The sequence below is a fragment of the Nerophis ophidion genome, linkage group LG17 (genome assembly GCF_033978795.1).
Source record: "Nerophis ophidion isolate RoL-2023_Sa linkage group LG17, RoL_Noph_v1.0, whole genome shotgun sequence".
Lineage (NCBI taxonomy): Eukaryota > Metazoa > Chordata > Actinopteri > Syngnathiformes > Syngnathidae > Nerophis > Nerophis ophidion.
This window is the reverse complement of record NC_084627.1, coordinates 41,598,168-41,619,321: the sequence shown is the minus strand read 5'-3', so window position 1 is coordinate 41,619,321 and position 21,154 is coordinate 41,598,168. Positions and strand designations below refer to the sequence as shown.

At 45.7% G+C, this 21,154-nt stretch overlaps 1 protein-coding gene across 1 annotated transcript in view; it reads left to right on the top strand.

Moving 5' to 3' along the window:
- The first annotated feature begins 19,288 nt into the window (after window positions 1-19,288).
- Window positions 19,289-21,154, top strand: part of grin3a (glutamate receptor, ionotropic, N-methyl-D-aspartate 3A) — a 117,162-nt gene continuing 115,296 nt past the window's right edge. The window contains exon 1 of the mRNA XM_061876978.1: window positions 19,289-20,331. Coding sequence (XP_061732962.1) covers window positions 19,600-20,331 — 732 coding nt within the window. The 5' untranslated portion in view covers window positions 19,289-19,599. The remainder of the gene's footprint in view (window positions 20,332-21,154) is intronic.

The following is a 21,154-nucleotide window of genomic DNA, read 5'->3' as shown; positions in this document are numbered from 1 at the left end:
ATTGATTGATTGATTGAACTTACCACTCCGGCTGAATAAACAAAAGAGGAGGAAGAAAGGAAAACTCAAAATAGTAACAAAGGGATTTAGGATCAAGGAACATAAGCGCGAGACGAGGCAATGTAAGGCAAGGCATGGACATGAAAGCTAGAGAGCACAAATAAACGAAACAATCTGGCACAGAATAAAGGGAGGAGTGAGCTTATAAGACACATGAGGGTAATAGGGAACAGGTGGAAACAATCAGGGAACAGGGATGACGTCAGACTGATGACACAAAAAGAAGGGCAAGCAACCTGAAACGAGAGAGTTACTTTTCAAACTAAAACATGCAAATCATGAGACAGAAAAAACTAAGACAAGACATCCCTCATTGCGGTGTGACAGAGTATGGTTTTTCTCTTTCCGTGCCATCTCCCTGAGTTCACTTTTTCTATTTTGTGTTGCTATTTGTCAATGTCAAGACATTGTTCAAACGTTCAGGCGTTCAATGGAAGCTACCAGTTTTTAAAAACGACCACTTCATACTAGTAGGACACATGTTGAGAATGTGGTCATAAAACTGAGGGTTTGCTGGAGTCCTGTCCTGACTTAGTTGTAGAGGTGATGTAGAACTTCATGTGTGACCAAACATGTCGCTATCCTCACCCCATTGTCAGGCTTGTCCCTGACAGTTTGGCCATGTTTTAGTTTTTCTTCTGCGTTTGTCTTCGTGTCCTCTCCCCAGCTGTGGCTGATTGGCACCTGGCCACACCTGGTGTCAATCAGCCAGGAACTATTTAAAGCTGCCTTCCCCTCCAGTCAGTGCTGGATTATTGTCACCACTACCTGTCAATGTCATTAATACTTATCGTTGTATCTGGGTCTACTTCTGTTCATGCCATAGTTCCTTTGTGTCACAGTAAGTGTTTTTGTTTATAATCCACAGTTAGCCTTTGTGCTAGTTTTTGTTCATAGCCAAGTTTGTTCTCCTCCTTGTGCGCTCCTTTTGTTTTTACCCTTTTGTTTGTTCTTGTTTTAGTGTTAAATTAAATCATGTTTACCTGCACGATGCCTTCCGCCTTCTCTGAATCTTGGGGTTCGTCACCAACACTACCTGACACACATATGACAAACCATGTGACTTTGACGCCAAAAGTCTGTTCCCATCTTGCTTCACCTGATGGTGTCAATCTCTAACATATGACTTTGATCAATGTTGCTCACTTGGCTTTGGCCCTTTTATTCTTTTTTTTGTATTATTTAGCAAATAAATCATTAATTTCTACTTCCTCTACATATAGTCAACATACACCCTAGTGTCTCTTCTTCCCCCTGACCCATCCTTTGAGGTCACACTGTATGAGATTGATCAGTCTTATTGATCCCTTAGTATGATCTCAGACATGCCATCCATTTCAATTCAAGCCGTTAACCAATCATTCACTTGGGTCACTATTTGAAATTCTGGGGCTGCTGATGAGGTCAAGTTTGATCTTTTGACTTGTGGATTATCACCGGCTACATATTATCCGACTTGCTCATTTGATCTCATTGCAATTAGCAGATCAAATAATTACCGATCTGCATTAAAAGACATTAATTGGGAATAGTGATAATGCACTTCATCGCGAAAAAAGTCGGATTTGTGACTACTCAATCGACACATGCCTACAAACAAGCACAAGTACGACACTTGGGACGACACTATGAACCCCTCGAAATAATATGCATCAACAAAATACCTTATATTTTTTTACAATATACTGTAATATTCACATTGCATACCTTTTTCAATTATACAAAATTGTAACAAATATTATACTTTGCAAACATTTTTTTGGTCAAAATAAAAATATCTAATATGTGATCGACTTAAAGGCCTACTGAAATGAGATTTTCTTATTTAAACGGGGATAGCAGCTCCATTCTATGTGTCATACTTGATCATTTCACGATATTGCCATATTTTTGCTGTAAGGATTTAGTAGAGAACATCGACGATAAAGTTTGCAACTTTTGGTCGCTAATAAAAAAGCCTTGCCTGTACCGGAAGTAGCAGACGATGTGCGCGTGACGTCACGGGTTGTGGAGCTCCTCACATCTGAACATTGTTTACAATCATGGCCACCAGCAGCGAGAGCGATTCGGACCGAGAAAGCGACGATTTTGTTGCGATCCGTGACTCGGATCTTCACATATTATTGCTTATTTTTCCATCTTTGTTCTCATTCTCCGTTTGATCCGTTTATTTCCTGTTTAGTCCATCACCATGGTTACTTATTAGCTTCAGCTGTTACTCCCGGTTCCTGCACACCTGTTCTCTGTTAATCACCTTCCCTTTATAAGCCTTCCTCTTTTCATTCTTCTGCCTGTGACTCTAGCTTGCTTACACGCAACGTTACGACTGTATGTATTTTCTCGCTAGCTCATAGGCTAAGCCACCTGCTATTTCTAAGCTCTCATGCTAATTCTATTTGTTTTACATTTTGTGCCTTCATGCCAAGTGTGAGTCTGTTTGTACTTCCGAGCTCACACGCTAGCATCTTTTGTTTGCCTTTTGCGTAGCTTCAGTGTTTTATTGTTTCATAGCTCCTTTTGTTATTCAAATAAATATTTAAACCTTACCTTTGCTGTGTTATCGTTCGACGCATACTTGAGGGAATCAACCCGGCACCAAAATGCCGAACAGGCGTAACAGATTTCCCCATTAATTTGAGCGAGGATGGAAGATTCGTGGATGAGGAAAGTTTGAGTGATCTAGCATAATATTGTGAGAGTGCAGTCCATAGTGGATGTAACGTAATAGTGTGAGAGTTCAGTCCATAGTGGATCTAACATAATAGTGAGAGTCCAGTCCATAGTGGATCTAACATAATAATGAGAGTCCAGTCCATAGTGGATCTAACATAATAGTGTGAGAGTCCAGTCCATAGTGGATCTAACATAATAGTGTGAGAGTCCAGTTCAAAGTAGATCTAACATAATAGTGTGAGAGTCCAGTCCATAGTGGATCTAACATAATAGTGTGAGAGTCCAGTCCATAGTGGATCTAACGTAATAGTGAGAGAGTCCAGTCCATAGTGGATCTAACATAATAGTGAGAGTCTAGTCCATAGTGGATCTAACATAATAGTGAGAGTCCAGTCCATAGTGGATCTAACATAATAGTGAGAGTCTAGTCCATAGTGGATCTAACATAATAGTGAGAGTCCAGTCCATAGTGGATCTAACATAATAGTGAGAGTCCAGTCCATAGTGGATCTAACATAATAGTTAGAGTCCAGTCCAAAGTGGATCTACCATAGTAATGTGAGGGTCCAGTCCATAGTGGATCTAACGTAATAGTGAGAGTCCAGTCCATAGTGGATCTAACATAATAGTGTGAGAGTCCAGTCCATAGTGGATCTAACATAATAGTGAGAGAGTCCAGTCTATAGTGGATCTAACATAATAGTTAGAGTCCAGTCCATAGTGGATCTACCATAGTAATGTGAAAGTCCAGTCCATAGTGGATCTAACGTAATAGTGAGAGTCCAGTCCATAGTGGATATACAAGTACAACCCATTTATCATTTATCTAACATAATAGTGAGAGTCCAGTCCATAGTGGATCGAAAATAATAGTGTGAGAGTCCAGTCCATAGTGGATCTAACATAATAGTGTGAGAGTCCAGTCCATAGTGGATCTAACATAATAGTGAGAGTACAGTCTATAGTGGATCTACCATAGGAATGTGAGAGTCCAGTCCATAGTGGATCTAACATAATAGTGAGAGTACAGTCCATAGTGGATCTACCATAGTAATGTGAGAGTCCAGTCCATAGTGGGGCCAGCAGGAGACCATCCCGAACGGAGACAGGTCAACTTCCACAGAGGAATGACGATGGTTCATGTCTGACCAGTTGACTGTGAGGTTGGTAGTCAAATTAGATTCCTACAAATCCAGTCTTTGAATATTTGCTAAGATCACAAATCTACATAGTACTGTATCATCAACATCTTTGCATAATAGTATGTATTATATACTGGACAATGTAGTATCTATCTTCAACTATCTATCTTTGGATACGACTGGTTCATCTGTTTCTGTACTGTTGTAGCAAATGGATGTTAAAAAAGGACCAAACCCATGGCTCTAAGAAAGTCAGACGGACAAAGTCCACATCCAAAGATAATAAGTGTTAGATCTTGTCAGAACTCATCTTGTCTTAAAACATAACTTTAATGCAACAGTTTGGAAAATGCACTGACAGTCGGGGAAATAATAATGTAGAGGAATATTTAGGGTGAGAGTGACACTCTGCAGCGTGGAAACCTTTTCTCTATTTCCACTTCACAGAGGATCAACTTCAGGGTTGGTTCTGACGTCACCGCCTGTGGTTGTCACCTCCAACTCTAGTGCTCGGGGGCAAATAAGCGTGTTCATGGCAGGAAGTCAAGTGAAAGCAGAGCCAATATGCAGCATATATGTGCTGGTTTTGAAAATTGTTCCAATTGGGAGTTTGGAAATAGTTTTTCAGAGTTCCTAACATAGTCTATAAGAGAGAGATGTTCTTTGCTAAACAAGCAAATAATGCAAGTAAAGGTGGTGGATGTGCTGAAACTATTGCACTTGCCCGGTGAAGGAGATCTGAACAGGACTGAGTTTGCTGTGAACACCTTCAAGGTCGGAATTAATGCCTGTTTATTTATATATATATTTTTTCTCATTCTCCATATTCACACATATGAACAGTTTGCTTTAGGAAACGTCTATGTGTCATGTGTAAGGGGTAGAGGGGTATAAGGGGGAGAGGGGTGTAAGTATCATGTGTAAGGGGTAGAGGGGTGTATGTGTCATGTGTAAGGGGTAGAGGGGTATAAGGGGTAGAGGGGTGTAAGTATCATGTGTAAGGGGTAGAGGGGTGTATGTGTCATGTGTAAGGGGTTTAGGGGTGTATGTGTCATGTGTAAGGGGTAGAGTGGTGTATGTGTCATGTGTGAGGGGTAGAGTGGTATAAGGGGTAGAGGGGTGTAAGTATCATGTGTAAGGGGTAGAGGGGTGTATGTGTCATGTGTAAGGGGTTTAGGGGTGTATGTGTCATGTGTAAGGGGTAGAGTGGTGTATGTGTCATGTGTGAGGGGTAGAGTGGTATAAGGGGTAGAGGGGTGTAAGTATCATGTGTAAGGGGTAGAGGGGTGTATGTGTCATGTGTAAGGGGTAGAGGGGTGTATGTGTCATGTGTAAGGGGTAGAGTGGTGTATGTGTCACGTGTGAGGGGTAGAGTGGTATAAGGGGTAGAGGGGTGTAAGTATCATGTGTAAGGGGTAGAGGGGTGTATGTGTCATGTGTAAGGGGTAGAGTGGTGTATGTGTCATGTGTAAGGGGTAGAGTGGTGTATGTGTCATGTGTGAGGGGTAGAGTGGTATAAGGGGTAGAGGGGTGTAAGTATCATGTGTAAGGGGTAGAGGGGTGTATGTGTCATGTGTAAGGGGTAGAGTGGTGTATGTGTCATGTGTGAGGGGTAGAGTGGTATAAGGGGTAGAGGGGTGTAAGTATCATGTGTAAGGGGTAGAGGGGTGTATGTGTCATGTGTAAGGGGTAGAGTGGTGTATGTGTCATGTGTAAGGGGTAGAGTGGTGTATGTGTCATGTGTGAGGGGTAGAGTGGTATAAGGGGTAGAGGGGTGTAAGTATCATGTGCAAGGGGTAGAGGGGTGTATGTGTCATGTGTAAGGGGTAGAGTGGTGTATGTGTCACGTGTGAGGGGTAGAGTGGTATAAGGGGTAGAGGGGTGTAAGTATCATGTGTAAGGGGTAGAGGGGTGTATGTGTCATGTGTAAGGGGTAGAGTGGTGTATGTGTCATGTGTAAGGGGTAGAGTGGTGTATGTGTCATGTGTGAGGGGTAGAGTGGTATAAGGGGTAGAGGGGTGTAAGTATCATGCGTAAGGGGTAGAGGGGTGTATGTGTCATGTGTAAGGGGTAGAGGGGTGTATGTGTCATGTGTAAGGGGTAGAGTGGTGTATGTGTCACGTGTGAGGGGTAGAGTGGGGTAAGGGGTAGAGGGGTGTAAGTGTCATGTGTAAGGGGTAGAGGGGTGTATGTGTCATGTGTAAGGGATAGAGTGGTATAAGGGGTAGAGGGGTATATGTGTCATGTGTAAGGGGTAGAGTGGTGTATGTGTCATGTGTAAGGGGTAGAGTGGTGTATGTGTCATGTGTAAGGGGTAGAGGGGTGTATGTGTCATGTGTGAGGGGTAGAGTGGTGTAAGGGGTAGAGGGGTGTAAGTGTCATGTGTAAGGGGTAGAGTGGTGTATGTGTCATGTGTAAGGGGTAGAGGGGTGTATGTATCATGTGTAAGGGGTAGAGGGGTGTATGTGTCATGTGTAAGGGGTAGAGTGGTATAAGGGGTAGAGGGGTGTATGTGTCATGTGTAAGGGGTAGAGTGGTATAAGGGGTAGAGGGGTGTAAGTAACATGTGTAAGGGGTATAAAGGTGTATGTGTAAGGGGTAGAGTGGTGTAAGTGTCATGTGTAAGGGGTAGAGGGGTGTATGTGTCATGTGTAAGGGGTAGAGTGGTATAAGGGGTAGCGGGGTGTAAGTATCATGTGTAAGGGGTAGATTGGTGTATGTGTCATGTGTAAGGGGTAGAGTGGTATAAGGGGTAGAGTGGTGTATGTGTCATGTGTAAGGGGTAGAGTGGTGTATGTGTCATGTGTGAGGGGTAGAGTGGTGTAAGGGGTAGAGGGGTGTAAGTGTCATGTGTAAGGGGTAGAGTGGTGTATGTGTCAGGTGTAAGGGGTAGAGTGGTGTATGTGTCATGTGTGAGGGGTAGATTGGTATAAGGGGTAGAAGGGTGTAAGTATCATGTGTAAGGGGTAGAGGGGTGTAGGTGTCATGTGTAAGGGGTAGAGGGGTGTATGTGTCATGTGTAAGGGGTAGAGTGGTGTATGTGTCACGTGTGAGGGGTAGGGGGGTGTAAGTGTCATGTGTAAGGGGTAGAGTGGTGTATGTATCATGTGTAAGGGGTAGAGGGGTGTATGTGTCATGTGTAAGGGGTAGAGTGGTATAAGGGGTAGAGGGGTATATGTGTCATGTGTAAGGGGTAGAGTGGTGTATGTGTCATGTGTAAGGGGTAGAGTGGTGTATGTGTCATGTGTAAGGGGTAGAGGGGTGTATGTGTCATGTGTAAGGGGTAGAGTGGTGTATGTGTCATGTGTGAGGGGTAGAGTGGTATAAGGGGTAGAGGGGTGTAAGTGTCATGTGTAAGGGGTAGAGTGGTGTATGTGTCATGTGTAAGGGGTAGAGTGGTATAAGGGGTAGAGGGGTGTATGTGTCATGTGTAAGGGGTAGAGTGGTATAAGGGGTAGAGGGGTGTAAGTATCATGTGTAAGGGGTAGAGTGGTGTATGTGTAAGGGGTAGAGTGGTGTAAGTGTCATGTGTAAGGGGTAGAGGGGTGTATGTGTCATGTGTAAGGGGTAGAGTGGTATAAGGGGTAGCGGGGTGTAAGTATCATGTGTAAGGGGTAGATTGGTGTATGTGTCACGTGTAAGGGGTAGAGTGGTGTATGTGTCATGTGTAAAGTGGTAGAGCAGGTGGTGTATGTGTCATGTGTGAGGGGTAGAGTGGCGTATGTGTCATGTTTAAGGGGTAGAGCAGGTGGTGTATGTATGTGTCATGTGTGAGGGGTAGAGTGGCGTATGTGTCATGTGTAAGGGGTTGAGTTGGTAAGGGGTAGAGTGATGTATGTGTCGTTTGTAAGGGGTAGAGAGTGGTGTAAGGAGAAAAGGGGTGTAAGTGTCAAGTGTAAGGGGTAGAGTGGTGTATGTGTCATGTGTAGGGGTAAAACAGGTGGTGTAAGTGTCATGTGTAAGGGGTAGAGTGGTGTATGTGTCATGTGTAGGGGTAAAACAGGTGGTGTAAGTGTCATGTGTAAGGGGTAGAGTGGTGTATGTGTCATGTGTAAGGGGAAGAGAAGGTGGTGTAAGTGTCATGTGTAAGGGGTAGAGTGGTGTACTGTATGTGCAGTGTGTAAGGGGTAGAGTGGTGTATGTGTCATGTGTAAGGGGTAGAGTGGTGTATGTGTCATGTGTAGGGGTAAAACAGGTGGTGTAAGTGTCATGTGTAAGGGGTAGAGTGGTGTATGTGTCATGTGTAAGGGGAAGAGAAGGTGGTGTAAGTGTCATGTGTAAGGGGTAGAGTGGTGTACTGTATGTGCAGTGTGTAAGGGGTAGAGTGGTGTATGTGTCATGTGTAAGGGGTTGAGTGGTGTAGTTGTCATGTGTAAGGAGAAGAGAAGGTGGTGTAAGTGTCAAGTGTAAGGGGTACTGTGTTGTATGTGTCATGTGTAAGGGGTAGAGTGGTGTATGTGTCATGTGTAAGGGGAAGAGAAGGTGGTGTATGTTTCATGTGTAAGGGGTAGAGTGGTGTATGTGTCATGTGTAAGGGGAAGAGAAGGTGGTGTAAGTGTCATGTGTAAGGGGTAGAGTGGTGTATTGTATGTGCAGTGTGTAAGGGGTAGAGTGGTGTATGTGTCATGTGTAAGGGGTTGAGTGGTGTAGGTGTCATGTGTAAGGAGAAGAGAAGGTGGTGTAAGTGTCATGTGTAAGGGGTTGAATGGTGTAGGTGTCATGTGTAAGGGGAAGAGAAGGTGGTGTAAGTGTCATGTGTAAGGGGTAGAGTGGTCTACTGTATGTGCCATGTGTAAGGGGTTGAGTGGTGTATGTGTCATGTGTAAGGGGTAGAGAGTGGTGTAAGGATAAAAGCGGTGTAAGTGTCAAGTGTAAGGGGTAGAGTGGTGTATGTGTCATGTGTAGGGGTAGAACAGGTGGTGTAAGTGTCATGTGTAAGGGGTAAAGTGTTGTAAGTGTCATGTGTACGGGGTAGAGTGGTGTATGTGTTATGTGTAAGGGGAAGAGCAGGTGGTGTAAGTGTCATGTGTAATGGGGTAGAGTGGTGTATGTGTCATGTGTGAGGGGAAGAGAAGGTGGTGTATGTTTCATGTGTAAGGGGTAGAGTGGTGTATGTGTCATGTGTAAGGGGAAGAGAAGGTGGTGTAAGTGTCATGTGTAAGGGGTAGAGTGGTGTACTGTATGTGCAGTGTGTAAGGGGTAGAGTGGTGTATGTGTCATGTGTAAGGGGAAGAGAAGGTGGTGTAAGTGTCATGTGTAAGGGGTAGAGTGGTGTACTGTATGTGCAGTGTGTAAGGGGTAGAGTGTTGTAAGTGTCATGTGTACGGGGTAGAGTGGTGTATGTGTCATGTGTAGGGGTAAAACAGGTGGTGTAAGTGTCATGTGTAAGGGGTAGAGTGGTGTATGTGTCATGTGTAAGGGGAAGAGAAGGTGGTGTATGATTCATGTGTAAGGGGTAGAGTGGTGTATGTGTCATGTGTAAGGGGTAGAGTGGTGTATGTGTCATGTGTAAAGGGTAGAGAGTGGTGTAAGGATAAAGGCGGTGTAAGTGTCAAGGGTAAGGGGTAGAGTGGTGTATGTGTCATGTGTAGGGGTAGAACAGGTGTTGTAAGTGTCATGTGTACGGGGTAGAGTGGTGTATGTGTTATGTGTAAGGGGAAGAGCAGGTGGTGTAAGTGTCATGTGTAATGGGCTAGAGTGGTGTATGTGTCATGTGTAAGGGGAAGAGAAGGTGGTGTATGTTTCATGTGTAAGGGGTAAAGTGGTGTATGTGTCATGTGTAAGGGGAAGAGAAGGTGGTGTAAGTGTCATGTGTAAGGGGTAGAGTGGTGTACTGTATGTGCAGTGTGTAAGGGGTAGAGTGGTGTATGTGTCATGTGTAAGGGGAAGAGAAGGTGGTGTAAGTGTCATGTGTAAGGGGTAGAGTGGTGTACTGTATGTGCAGTGTGTAAGGGGTAGAGTGTTGTAAGTGTCATGTGTACGGGGTAGAGTGGTGTATGTGTCATGTGTAGGGGTAAAACAGGTGGTCTAAGTGTCATGTGTAAGGGGTAAAACAGGTGGTGTAAGTGTCATGTGTAAGGGGTAGAGTGGTGTATGTGTCATGTGTAAGGGGAAGAGAAGGTGGTGTAAGTGTCATGTGTAAGGGGTAGAGTGGTGTACTGTATGTGCAGTGTGTAAGGGGTAGATTTGTGTAAGTGTCATGTGTAAGGGGTTGAGTGGTGTAGGTGTCATGTGTAAGGAGAAGAGAAGGTGGTGTAAGTGTCATGTGTAAGGGGTAAAGTGGTGTATGTGTCATGTGTAAGGGGAAGAGAAGGTGGTGTAAGTGTAATGTGTAAGGGGTAGAGTGGTCTACTGTATGTGCCATGTGTAAGGGGTTGAGTGGTGTATGTGTCATGTGTAAGGGGTAGAGAGTGGTGTAAGGATAAAAGCGGTGTAAGTGTCAAGTGTAAGGGGTAGAGTGGTGTATGTGTCATGTGTAGGGGTAGAACAGGTGGTGTAAGTGTCATGTGTAAGGGGTAGAGTGTTGTAAGTGTCATGTGTACGGGGTAGAGTGGTGTATGTGTTATGTGTAAGGGGAAGAGCGGGTGGTGTAAGTGTCATGTGTAATGGGGTAGAGTGGTGTATGTGTCATGTGTAAGGGGAAGAGTGGTGTATGTGTCATGTGTAGGGGTAGAACAGGTGGTGTAAGTGTCATGTGTAAGGGGTAGAGTGTTGTGTCATGTGTACGGGGTAGAGTGGTGTATGTGTCATGTGCAAGGGGTAGAGTGGTGTATGTGTCATGTGTAAGGGGAAGAGAAGGTGGTGTATGTGTCATGTGTAAGGGGTAGAGTGGTGTATGTGTCATGTGTAAGGGGAAGAGACGTGGTGTAAGTGTCATGTGTAAGGGGTAGAGTGGTGTATGTGTCATGTGTAACATGTAGAGAGTGGTGTAAGGAGAAAAGGGGTGTAAGTGTCATGTGTAAGGGGTAGAGTTGTGTACGGGGAAGAGGGGTGTAAGCGTCATGTGTAAGGGGGAGAGTGGTGTATGTGTCATGTGTAGGGGTAGAACAGGTGGTGTAAGTGTCATGTGTAAGGGGTAGAGTGTTGTAAGTGTCATGTGTACGGTACAGAGTGGTGTATGTGTCATGTGTAAGGGGTAGAGTGGTGTATGTGTTATGTGTGAGGGGAAGAGCAGGTGGTGTAAGTGTCATGTGTAATGGGGTAGAGTGGTGTATGTGTCATGTGTAAGGGGAAGAGAAGGTGGTGTAAGTGTCATGTGTAAGGGGTAGAGTGATGTATTTCTTCATGTTTAAGGGGTATAACAGTTGGTGTAAGTGTCATGTGTAAATGATAGAGTGGTGTATGTGTCATGTGTTGTAGTAGAACAGGTGGTGTAAGTGTCATGTGTAAGGGGTAGAGTGTTGTAAGTGTCATGTGTACGATATAGAGTGGTGTATGTGTCATGTGTAAGGGGTAGAGTGGTGTATGTGTTATGTGTGAGGGGAAGAGCAGGTGGTGTAAGTGTCATGTGTAATGGGGTAGAGTGGTGTATGTGTCATGTGTAAGGGGAAGAGAAGGTGGTGTAAGTGTCATGTGTAAGGGGTAGAGTGATGTATTTCTTCATGTTTAAGGGGTATAACAGTTGGTGTAAATGTCATGTGTAAAGGGTAGAGCGGTGTATGTGTCATGTGTAAAGGGTAGAGTAGAGTGGTGTAAGTGTCATGTGTAAGGGTAAGAGCAGGTGGTGTATGTGCCATGTGTGAGGGGTAGAGCAGGTGGTGTATGTGTCATGTGTAAGGGGTAGAGCTGTGTATGTGTCATGTGTAAAGGGTAGAGTCGTGTAAGTGTCATTTGTAAGGCGTAGAGTGGTTTATGTGTCATGTGTAAGGGGTAGAGTGGTGTATGTGTCATGTGTAAAGGGTAGAGTCGTGCTTGTGTCATGTGTAAGGGGTAGAGTGGTGTATGTGTCATGTGTAAGGGGAAGAGCAGGTGGTGTATGTGTCATGTGTGAGGGGTAGAGCAGGTGGTATATGTGTCATGTGTAAGGGGTAGAGGGAGTATGTGTCATGTGTAAGGGGTAGAGTGGTGTATGTGTCATGTGTAAGGGGTATAGGGGTGTATGCGTCATGTGTAAGGGGGGGAGGGGTGTAAGTGTCATGTGTGAGGGGTAGAGGGGTGTAAGTGTCATGTGTAAGGGGTAGAAGGGTGTAAGTGTCATGTGTAAGGGGGAGAGGGGTGTAAGTGTCATGTGTGAGGTGTGGAGGGGTGTAAGTGTCATGTGTAAAGGGAAGAGCAGGTGGTGTATGTGTCATGTGTGAGGGGTAGAGCAGGGGGTGTATGTGTCATGTGTAAGGGGTAGAGTTGTGTAAGTTTCATGTTTAAGGGATAGAGTCGTGTTTGTGTCATGTGTAAGGGGAAGAGGGGTGTAAGTGTCATGTGTAAGGGGAAGAGCAGGTGGTGTATGTCATATGTGAGGGGTAGAGCAGATGGTATACGTGTCATGTGTAAGGGGTGGAGTGGTGTATGTGTCATGTAGATGTGTGTAATTGTCATGTGTAAGGGGTGGAGTGGTGTATGTGTCATGTGTCATGTGTAAGGGGAAGAGGGAGTATGTGTCATGTGTAAGGGGTAGAAAGTGAGGTAAGTGTCAAGTGCAAGGGGTAGAGTGTTGCATGTTTAAGGGGGAGAGGGGTGTAAGTGTCATTTGTAAGGGGTAGAGGGGTGTATGTGTCATGTGTAAGGGGAAGAGCAGGTGGTCTATGTGTCATGTGTGAGGGGTAGAGCAGGTGGTATATGTGTCATGTGTAAGGGGTAGAGGGAGTATGTGTCATGTGTAAGGGGTAGAGTGGTGTATGTGTCATGTGTAAGGGGTATAAGGGTGTATGCGTCATGTGTAAGGGGGAGAGGGGTGTAAGTGTCATGTGTGAGGGGTAAAGGGGTATAAGTGTCATGTGTAAGGGGTAGAAGGGTGTAAGTGTCATGTGTAAGGGGGAGAGGGGTGTAAGTGTCATGTGTGAGGTGTGGAGGGGTGTAAGTGTCATGTGTAAAGGGAAGAGCAGGTGGTGTATGTGTCATGTGTAAGGGGTAGAGTTGTGTAAGTTTCATGTTTAAGGGATAGAGTCGTGTTTGTGTCATGTGTAAGGGGAAGAGGGGTGTAAGTGTCATGTGTAAGGGGAAGAGCAGGTGGTGTATGTCATATGTGAGGGGTAGAGCAGATGGTATACGTGTCATGTGTAAGGGGTGGAGTGGTGTATGTGTCATGTAGATGTGTGTAATTGTCATGTGTAAGGGGTGGAGTGGTGTATGTGTCATGTGTCATGTGTAAGGGGAAGAGGGAGTATGTGTCATGTGTAAGGGGTAGAAAGTGGCGTAAGTGTCAAGTGCAAGGGGTAGAGTGTTGCATGTTTAAGGGGGAGAGGGGTGTAAGTGTCATTTGTAAGGGGTAGAGGGGTGTATGTGTCATGTGTAAGGGGGAGAGGGGTGTAAGTGTTATGTGTAAGGGGTAGAGCAGATGGTGTATGTGTCATGTGAAAGGGGTAGAGTGGTGTATGTGTCATGTAGATGGTTGTAAGTGTCATGTGTAAGGGGTAAATTGGTGTAGGTGTCATGTGTGAGGGGTAGAGGGGTGTAAGTGTCATGTGTAAGGGGTAAAGCAGGTGGTATATGTGTCATGTGTAAGGGGAAGAGCAGGTGGTGTAAGTGTCATGTGTAAGGGGTAGAGTGGTGTATGTGTTATGTAGATGTGTGTAATTGTCATGTGTAAGGGGTGGAGTGGTGTATGTGTCATGTGTAAGGTGAAGAGTGGTGTATGTGTCATGTGTAAGGGGTGGAGAGTGGCCTAAGTGTCAAGTGTAAGGGGTAGAGTGTTGCATGTGTAAGGGGGAGAGGGGTGCAAGTGTCATGTGTAAGGGGTAGAGCAGGTGGTGTATTTGTCATGTGTAAGTGGTAGAGCAGGTGGTGTATGTGTCATGTGAAAGGGGTAGAGTGGTGTATGTGTCATGTAGATGGTTGTAAGTGTCATGTGTAAGGGGGAGAGGGGTGTAAGTGTCATGTTTAAGGGGGAGAAGGGTGTAGGTGTCATGTTTAAGGGGTAGAGCAGGTTGTATATGTGTCATGTGTAAGGGGTAGAGTGGTGTATGTGTCATGTAGATGTGTGTAATTTTCATGTGTAAGGGGTGGAGTGGTGTATGCGTCATGTGTAAGGGGTAGAGGGAGTACGTGTCATGTGTAAGGGGTAGAGTAGAGTGGTGTATGTGTCATGTGTAAGGGGTAGAGAGTGGCGTAAGTGTCATATGTAAGAGGTAGAGGGGTGTATGTGTCGTGTGTAAGGGGGAGAGGGGTGTAATTGTCATGTGTAAGGGGGAGAGGGGTGTAAGTGTCATGTGTAAGAGGTAGAGGGGTGTATGTGTCGTGTGTAAGGGGGAGAGGGGTGTAAGTGTCATGTGTAAGGGGTAAAGCAGGTGGTGTATGTGTCATGTGTAAGTGGTAGAGCAGGTGGTGTATGTGTCATGTGAAAGGGGTGGATTGGTGTATGTGTCATGTAGATGGTTGTAAGTGTCATGTGTAAGGGGGAGAGGGGTGTAAGTGTCATGTGTAAGGGGTAAATTGGTGTAGGTGTCATGTGTGAGGGGAAGAGGGGTGTAAGTGGCATATGTAAGGGGTAGAGCAGGTGGTGTAAGTGGCATATGTAAGGGGTAGAGCAGGTGGTGTAAGTGTCATGTGTAAGGGGAAGAGCAGGTGGTGTAAGTGTCATGTGTAAGGGGTAGAGTGGTGTATGTGTCATGTGTAAGGGGAAGAGCAGGTGGTGTATGTGTCATGTGTGAGGGTTAGAGCAGGTGGTTTATGTGTCATGTGTAAAGGGTAGAGTCGTGTAAGTGTCATTTGTAAGGCGTAGAGTGGTGTTTGTGTCATATGTAAGGGGTAGAGTGGTGTATGTGTCATGTATATGGTAGTAAGTGTCATGTTTAAGGGATAGAGTCGTGTTTGTGTCATGTGTAAGGGGTAGAGTGGTGTATGTGTCATGTGTAAGGGGAAGAGCAGGTGGTGTATGTGTCATGTGTGAGGGGTAGAGCAGGTTGTATATGTGTCATGTGTAAGGGGTAGAGTGGTGTATGTGTCATGTGTAAGGGGTAGAGGGAGTACGTGTCGTGTAAGGAATAGAGTGGTGTATGTGTCATGTGTAAGGGGTAGAGTGTTGCATGTGTAAGGGGGAGAATGGTGTAAGTGTCATGTGTAAGGGGTAGAGGGGTTTAAGTCTCATGTGTAAGGGGTAAAGGGTTGTAAGTGTCATGTGTGAGGGGTAGAGGGGTTTAAGTGCCATGTGTAAATGGGAGAGTGTTGTAAGTGTCATGTGTGAGGGGTAGAGGGGTGTAAGTGTCATGTGTAAGGGGCAAATTGGTGTAAGTGTCATGTGTGAGTGGTAGAGAGGTGTAAGTGTCATGTGTAAGGGGTAGAGCAGGTGGTGTATGTGTCATGTGTAAAGGGAAGAGCAGGTGGTGTATGTGTCATGTGTGAGGGGTAGAGCAGGTGGTGTATGTGTCTTGTGTAAAGGGTAGATTGGTGTATGTGTCATGTGTAAGGGGTAGCGTGGTGTAAGTTTCATGTTTAAGGGATAGAGTCGTGTTTGTGTCATGTGTAAGAGGTAGAGGGGTGTATCTGTCATGTGTAAGGGGAAGAGCAGGTGGTGTATGTGTCATGTGTAAGGGGTAGAGTGGTGTATGTGTCATGTAGATGGTTGTAAGTGTCATGTGTAAGGGGGAGAGGGGTGTAAGTGTCATGTGTAAGGGGCAAATTGGTGTAGGTGTCATGTATGAGGGGTAGAGGGGTGTAAGTGTCATATGTAAGGGGAAGAGCAGGTGGTGTAAGTGTCATCTGTAAGGGGTAGAGTGGTGTATGTGTCATGTGTAACGGGTAGAGTGGTGTAAGTGTCATGTGTAAGGGGAAGAGCAGGTGGTGTATGTGTCATGGGTGAGGGGTAGAGCAGGTGGTGTATGTGTCTTGTGTAAGGGGTAGAGTGGTGTATGTATCATGTGTAAAGGGTAGAGTCGTGTAAGTGTCATTTGTAAGGCGTAGAGTGGTGTATGTGTCATGTGTAAGGGGTAGAGTGGTGTATGTGTCATGTAGATGGTTGTAAGTGTCATGTTTAAGGGATAGAGTCGTGTTTGTGTCATGTGTAAGGGGTAGAGTGGTGTATGTGTCATGTGTAAGTGGAAGAGCAGGTGGTGTATGTGTCATGTGTGAGGGGTAGAGCAGGTGGTATCTGTGTCATGTGTAAGGGGTAGAGTGGTGTATGTGTCATGTGTAAGGGGTAGAGGGAGTACGTGTCATGTGTAAGGGGTAGAGTGTTGCATGTGTAAGGGGGAGAAAGGTGTAAGTGTCATGTGTAAGGGGTAGAGGGGTGTATGTGTCATGTGTAAGGGGGAGAGGGCTTTAAGTGTCATGTGTAAGGGGTAGAGGGGTATAAGTGTCATGTGTGAGGGGTAGAGGGGTGTAAGTGTCATGTGTAAGGGGGAGAGGGGTGTAAGTGTCATGTGTGAGGGGTAGAGGGGTGTAAGTGTCACGTGTAAAGGGCAAATTGGTGTAAGTGTCATGTGTGAGTGGTAGAAGGGTGTAAGTGTCATGTGTAAGGGGCAAATTGGTGTAAGTGTCATGTGTGAGTGGTAGAGGGGTGTAAGTGTCATGTGTAAGGGGTAGAGCAGGTGGTGTATGTGTCATGTGTAAAGAGAAGAGCAGGTGGTGTATGTGTCATTTGTGAGGGGTAGAGCAGGTGGTGTATGTGTCTTGTGTAAAGGGTAGATTGGTGTATGTGTCATGTGTAAGGGGTAGCGTGGTGTAAGTTTCATGTTTAAGGGATAGAGTCGTGTTTGTGTCATGTGTAAGAGGTAGAGGGGTGTATGTGTCATGTTTAAGGGGAAGAGCAGGTGGTGTATGTGTCATGTAGATGGTTGTAAGTGTCATGTTTAAGGGATTGAGTCGTGTTTGTGTCATGTGTAAGGGGTAGAGTGGTGTATGTGTCACTTGTAAGGGGAAGAGCAGGTTGGTGTATGTGTCATGTGTGAGGGGTAGAGCAGGTGGTATATGTGTCATGTGTAAGGGGTAGAGTGGTGTATGTGTCATGTGTAAGGGGTAGAGTGTTGCATGTGTAAGGGGGAGAAAGGTGTAAGTGTCATGTGTAAGGGGTAGAGGGGTGTATGTGTCATGTGTAGGGGGGAGAGGTGTTTAAGTGTCATGTGTAAGGGGTAGAGGGGTGTAAGTGTCATGTGTGAGGGGTAGAGGGGTGTAAGTGTCATGTGTAAAGGGCAAATTGGTGTAAGTGTCATGTGTGAGTGGTAGAAGGGTGTAAGTGTCATGTGTAAGGGGCAAATTGGTGTAAGTGTCATGTGTGAGTGGTAGAGGGGTGTAAGTGTCATGTGTAAGGGGTAGAGCAGGTGGTGTATGTGTCATGTGTAAAGGGAAGAGCAGGTGGTGTATGTGTCGTGTGAGGGGTAGAGCAGGTGGTGTATGTGTCTTGTGTAAGGGGTAGAGTGGTGTATGTGTCATGTGTAAGGGGTAGAGTGGTGTAAGTTTCATGTTTAAGGGGAAGATGGGTGTAAGTGTCATGTTTAAGGGATAAAGTTGTGTTTGTGTCATGTGTAAGGGGAAGAGGGGTGTAAGTGTCATGTTTAAGGGGTAAATTGGTGTAAGTGTCATGTGTAAGTGGAAGAGCAGGTGGTGTATGTCATATGTGAGGGGTAGAGCAGTTGGTATACGTGTCATGTGTAAGGGGTGGAGTGGTGTATGTGTCATGTGTAAGGGGTAGAGTAGAGTGGCGTAAGTGTCATGTGTAAGGGGTAGAGTTGTGTATGTGTAATGTAGATGTGTGTAATTGTCATGTGTAAGGTGAAAAGTGGTGTATGTGTCATGTGTAAGGGGTAGAGTGTTGCATGTGTAAGGGGTAGATGGGTGTAAGTGTCATGTGTAAGGGGTAGAGGGGTGTATGTGTCATGTGTAAGGTGGAGAGAGGTGTAAGTGTCATGTAGACGGTTGTAAGTGTCATGTGTAAGGGGGAGATGGGTGTAAGTGTCTTGTTTAAGGGGGAGAGGGGTGTAAGTGTCATGTGTAAGGGGTAGAGCAGGTGGTGTATGTGTGATGTGTAAGGGGACGAGCAGGTGGTGTATGTGTCATGTGTGAGGGGTAGAGCAGGTAGTGTATGTGTCATGTGTAAGGGGTAGAGTGGTGTATGTGTCATGTGTGAGGGGAAGAGCAGGTGGTGTATGTGTCATGTGTAAGGGGTACAGTGGTGTATGTGTCATGTGTGAGGGGTATAGTGGTGTAAGTGTCATTTGTAAGGGGTAGAGTGGTGTATGTGTCATGTGTAAGGGGAAGAGCAGGTGGTGTAAGTGTCATGTGTGAGGGGTAGAGTGGTGTAAGTATCATGTGTAAGGGGTAGATTGGTGTATGTGTCATGTAGAGAGGTGTATGTGTCATGTGTAAGGGGTAGAGAGTGGCGTAAGTGTCAAGTGTAAGGGGTAGAGTGTTGCATGTGTAAGGGGGAGAGGTGTGTAAGTGTCATATCTAAGGGGTAGAGGGGTGTATGTGTCATGTTTTAGGAGGGAGGAGGGTGTAAGTGTCATGTGTAAGGGGTAGAGCAGGTGGTGTATGTGTCATTTGAAAGGGGTAGAGTGGTGTATATGTCATGTAGATGGTTGTAAGTGTCATGTGTAAGGGGTAAATTGGTGTAGGTGTCATGTGTGAGGGGTAAATTGGTGTAGGTGTCATGTGTGAGGGGTAGAGGGGTGTAAGTGTCATGTGTAAGGGGTAGAGCAGGGGGTATATGTGTCATGTGTAAGGGGTAGAGCAGGTGGTGTGTCTGTCATGTGAAGGGGTAGAGTAGGGAGTGTATGTGTCATGTGTAAGGGGAAGAGCAGGTGGTGTATGTGTCATGTGTAAGGGGTAGAGCAGGTGGTGTGTGTGTCATGTGAAGGGGTAGAGTAGGGGGTGTATGTGTCATGTTTAAGGGGAAGAGCAGGTGGTGTATGTGTCATGTGTAAGGGGTAGAGCAGGTTGTGTGTGTGTCATGTGAAGGGGTAGAGTAGGGGGTGTATGTGTCATGTGTAAGGGGAAGAGGAGGTGGTGTATGTGTCATGTGTTAGGATTAAAGCAGGTGGTGTATGTGTCATGTGTAAGTGGTAGAGCAGGTGGTGTATGTGTAATGTGTAAGGGGAAGAGCAGGTGGTGTATGTGTCAAGTGTAAGTGGTAGAGCAGGTGGTGTATGTGTCATGTGTAAGTGGTAGAGCAGGTGGTGTATGTGTCATGTGTAAGGGGAAGAGCAGGTGGTGTATGTGTCATGTGTTAGGATTAAAGCAGGTGGTGTATGTGTCATGTGTAAGGGGAAGAGCAGGTGGAGGGTTAAATCTCCTTACAATGAGAGCCAACCCACTGAGCTGCAAGAGCAGCACCAGAGTGAGGATTGAGTAGCAGCATCCAACAGGCAACATGCACCATAAGAATATTTATATTTGAAGAAATGTAGACTTAAGTACCTGTTGAGGCTCCATGGAGGATGATGGCGTCTTTTCTTCACTCTTCTTGGACATCTTTTCTCCCGTGGAATATCAGACGAATGATGTAAATCCGTGGAGATGAAAAGCGCCACTTTAGGGCTTCTTTTCCTGCCTGCTGGTGCCTGCGGACGAACGCACAAGTTTGGAGCAGGATTTGGGCACGGAACCAGGGGGCCACACGTCGGGGGCCGAAGGAGCGACTATGCGGGTGATGAAGCTGCGTGGCCCCGGGCCCTCACTCCGGCTACTGATGTCCGTGATAGTCTTCATGTGGCCCGGGTCTCACTCGCACCCGCAGCCCTGCCAGGTTCTAAAGCGGATCGGCAACACGGTCCGGGTCGGGGTTCTGCACGTGCAGCCTCGCCTGCTCCCCGACACCGGAGGAGGGTCCGGAGGCTCCGGAGGCTCCGGCGGGTGGGAGGACAGCGGAGGCTGGGACGACGAGGGCACCGCAGGTGGGCGAGCGCAGCTTCCTCAAAGCGCGGCTGCGGAGTTAAGAAGTCTGCGGATCAGAGGTTCCGCTCCCGGCCAGCGGGGTTCGAACAGGGGGAGATTTAATACCCGTCAGCGGGAAGGAAGCCCGGCGGAAGATCGTCGGGTCTTCGCGCCCAAAGACTCCATCCTGCTGGCCGCGGAAACTCTCAACCGAGCCGGGCTTCTCCCCTTCAACCTGTCCCTGGAGCTCGTCATGGCGGTGGGCTCGGGGCTCGGCGGGCTACCCGCCTTCTCCTTCACCTCGCCGGGCAGCCCCGAGCACGAAGACCCGCTGTCCTTCCTGGAGAGTGTGTGTCACACGGTGGTGGTGCAGGGGGTCTCCGCCATGCTCGCCTTCCCGCGGAACCGCGACCACTTTGTCAACTTGGACTTCGTTTCTCAAGCACTTCGGGTGCCGGTCATCAGCCTGGTTCCGACCCACTTTAGGCGCCATAGTCAGGTAATTTTAATATGTAAGTGTGGTTGAATACGTGCTGATACTCTTAAGACACATGGCCATCACAATAATACATACTGTATAAAAACAATGATACATACTGTATAACAAAGGTGTCCAAAGTGCGGTCCGGGGGCCATTTGCGGCCCGCAGCTAATCCTTTACCGGCCCGCCACACATTCTGCAAAAATTGCAAAATTGATAGTATTGCAAAAATAAAAAATAAACATTTTATAAAAGTGGAATGAGCTGAAGTCTAATGAGAAAAAGTAGCAATGTTGACACAAAGCTGCCATGCAGGCAATTTTTTTTCCTTTTATCTTTATTTTCTATTTTTTTCCATTGCTCAAAAAAAAGGACTAAAAAAATCTGTGTTATAATGAATTATTACTTAAGAATTATCACTTTAAAATGTTTTATGTGGAAAAAATATTGCATATGTTGTGTGGTTGCCATATAAAAACATCAAAGTTTTGACAAAAGAGCATAAAACAAACAAAATAATAGCTCAAACTTAAGATCGACAGATATATCGGAAGTTGATCTTGAAATTTAAGTGTTAAAATAAAAAAAATAAAAAATGCATCACTTTATGAGTGGGGAACCTTTCGGATCTCATATTTGGTAGGATTTTATTTAACTCTTCACTGTGATTACTCAAAAATATGAAATAATTAAAATCAATGGTGTCCTGCATTATTGATATTTGAGGGCTTTAATTGCTAAATTAAGGAACTCTCCTGAAGGAATCAATAAAGTACTATCAATCTATCTAAGTACTGCATATTTCAGTTTTACTCTAAAAAAAAACTAAGTTGTCTTTGAC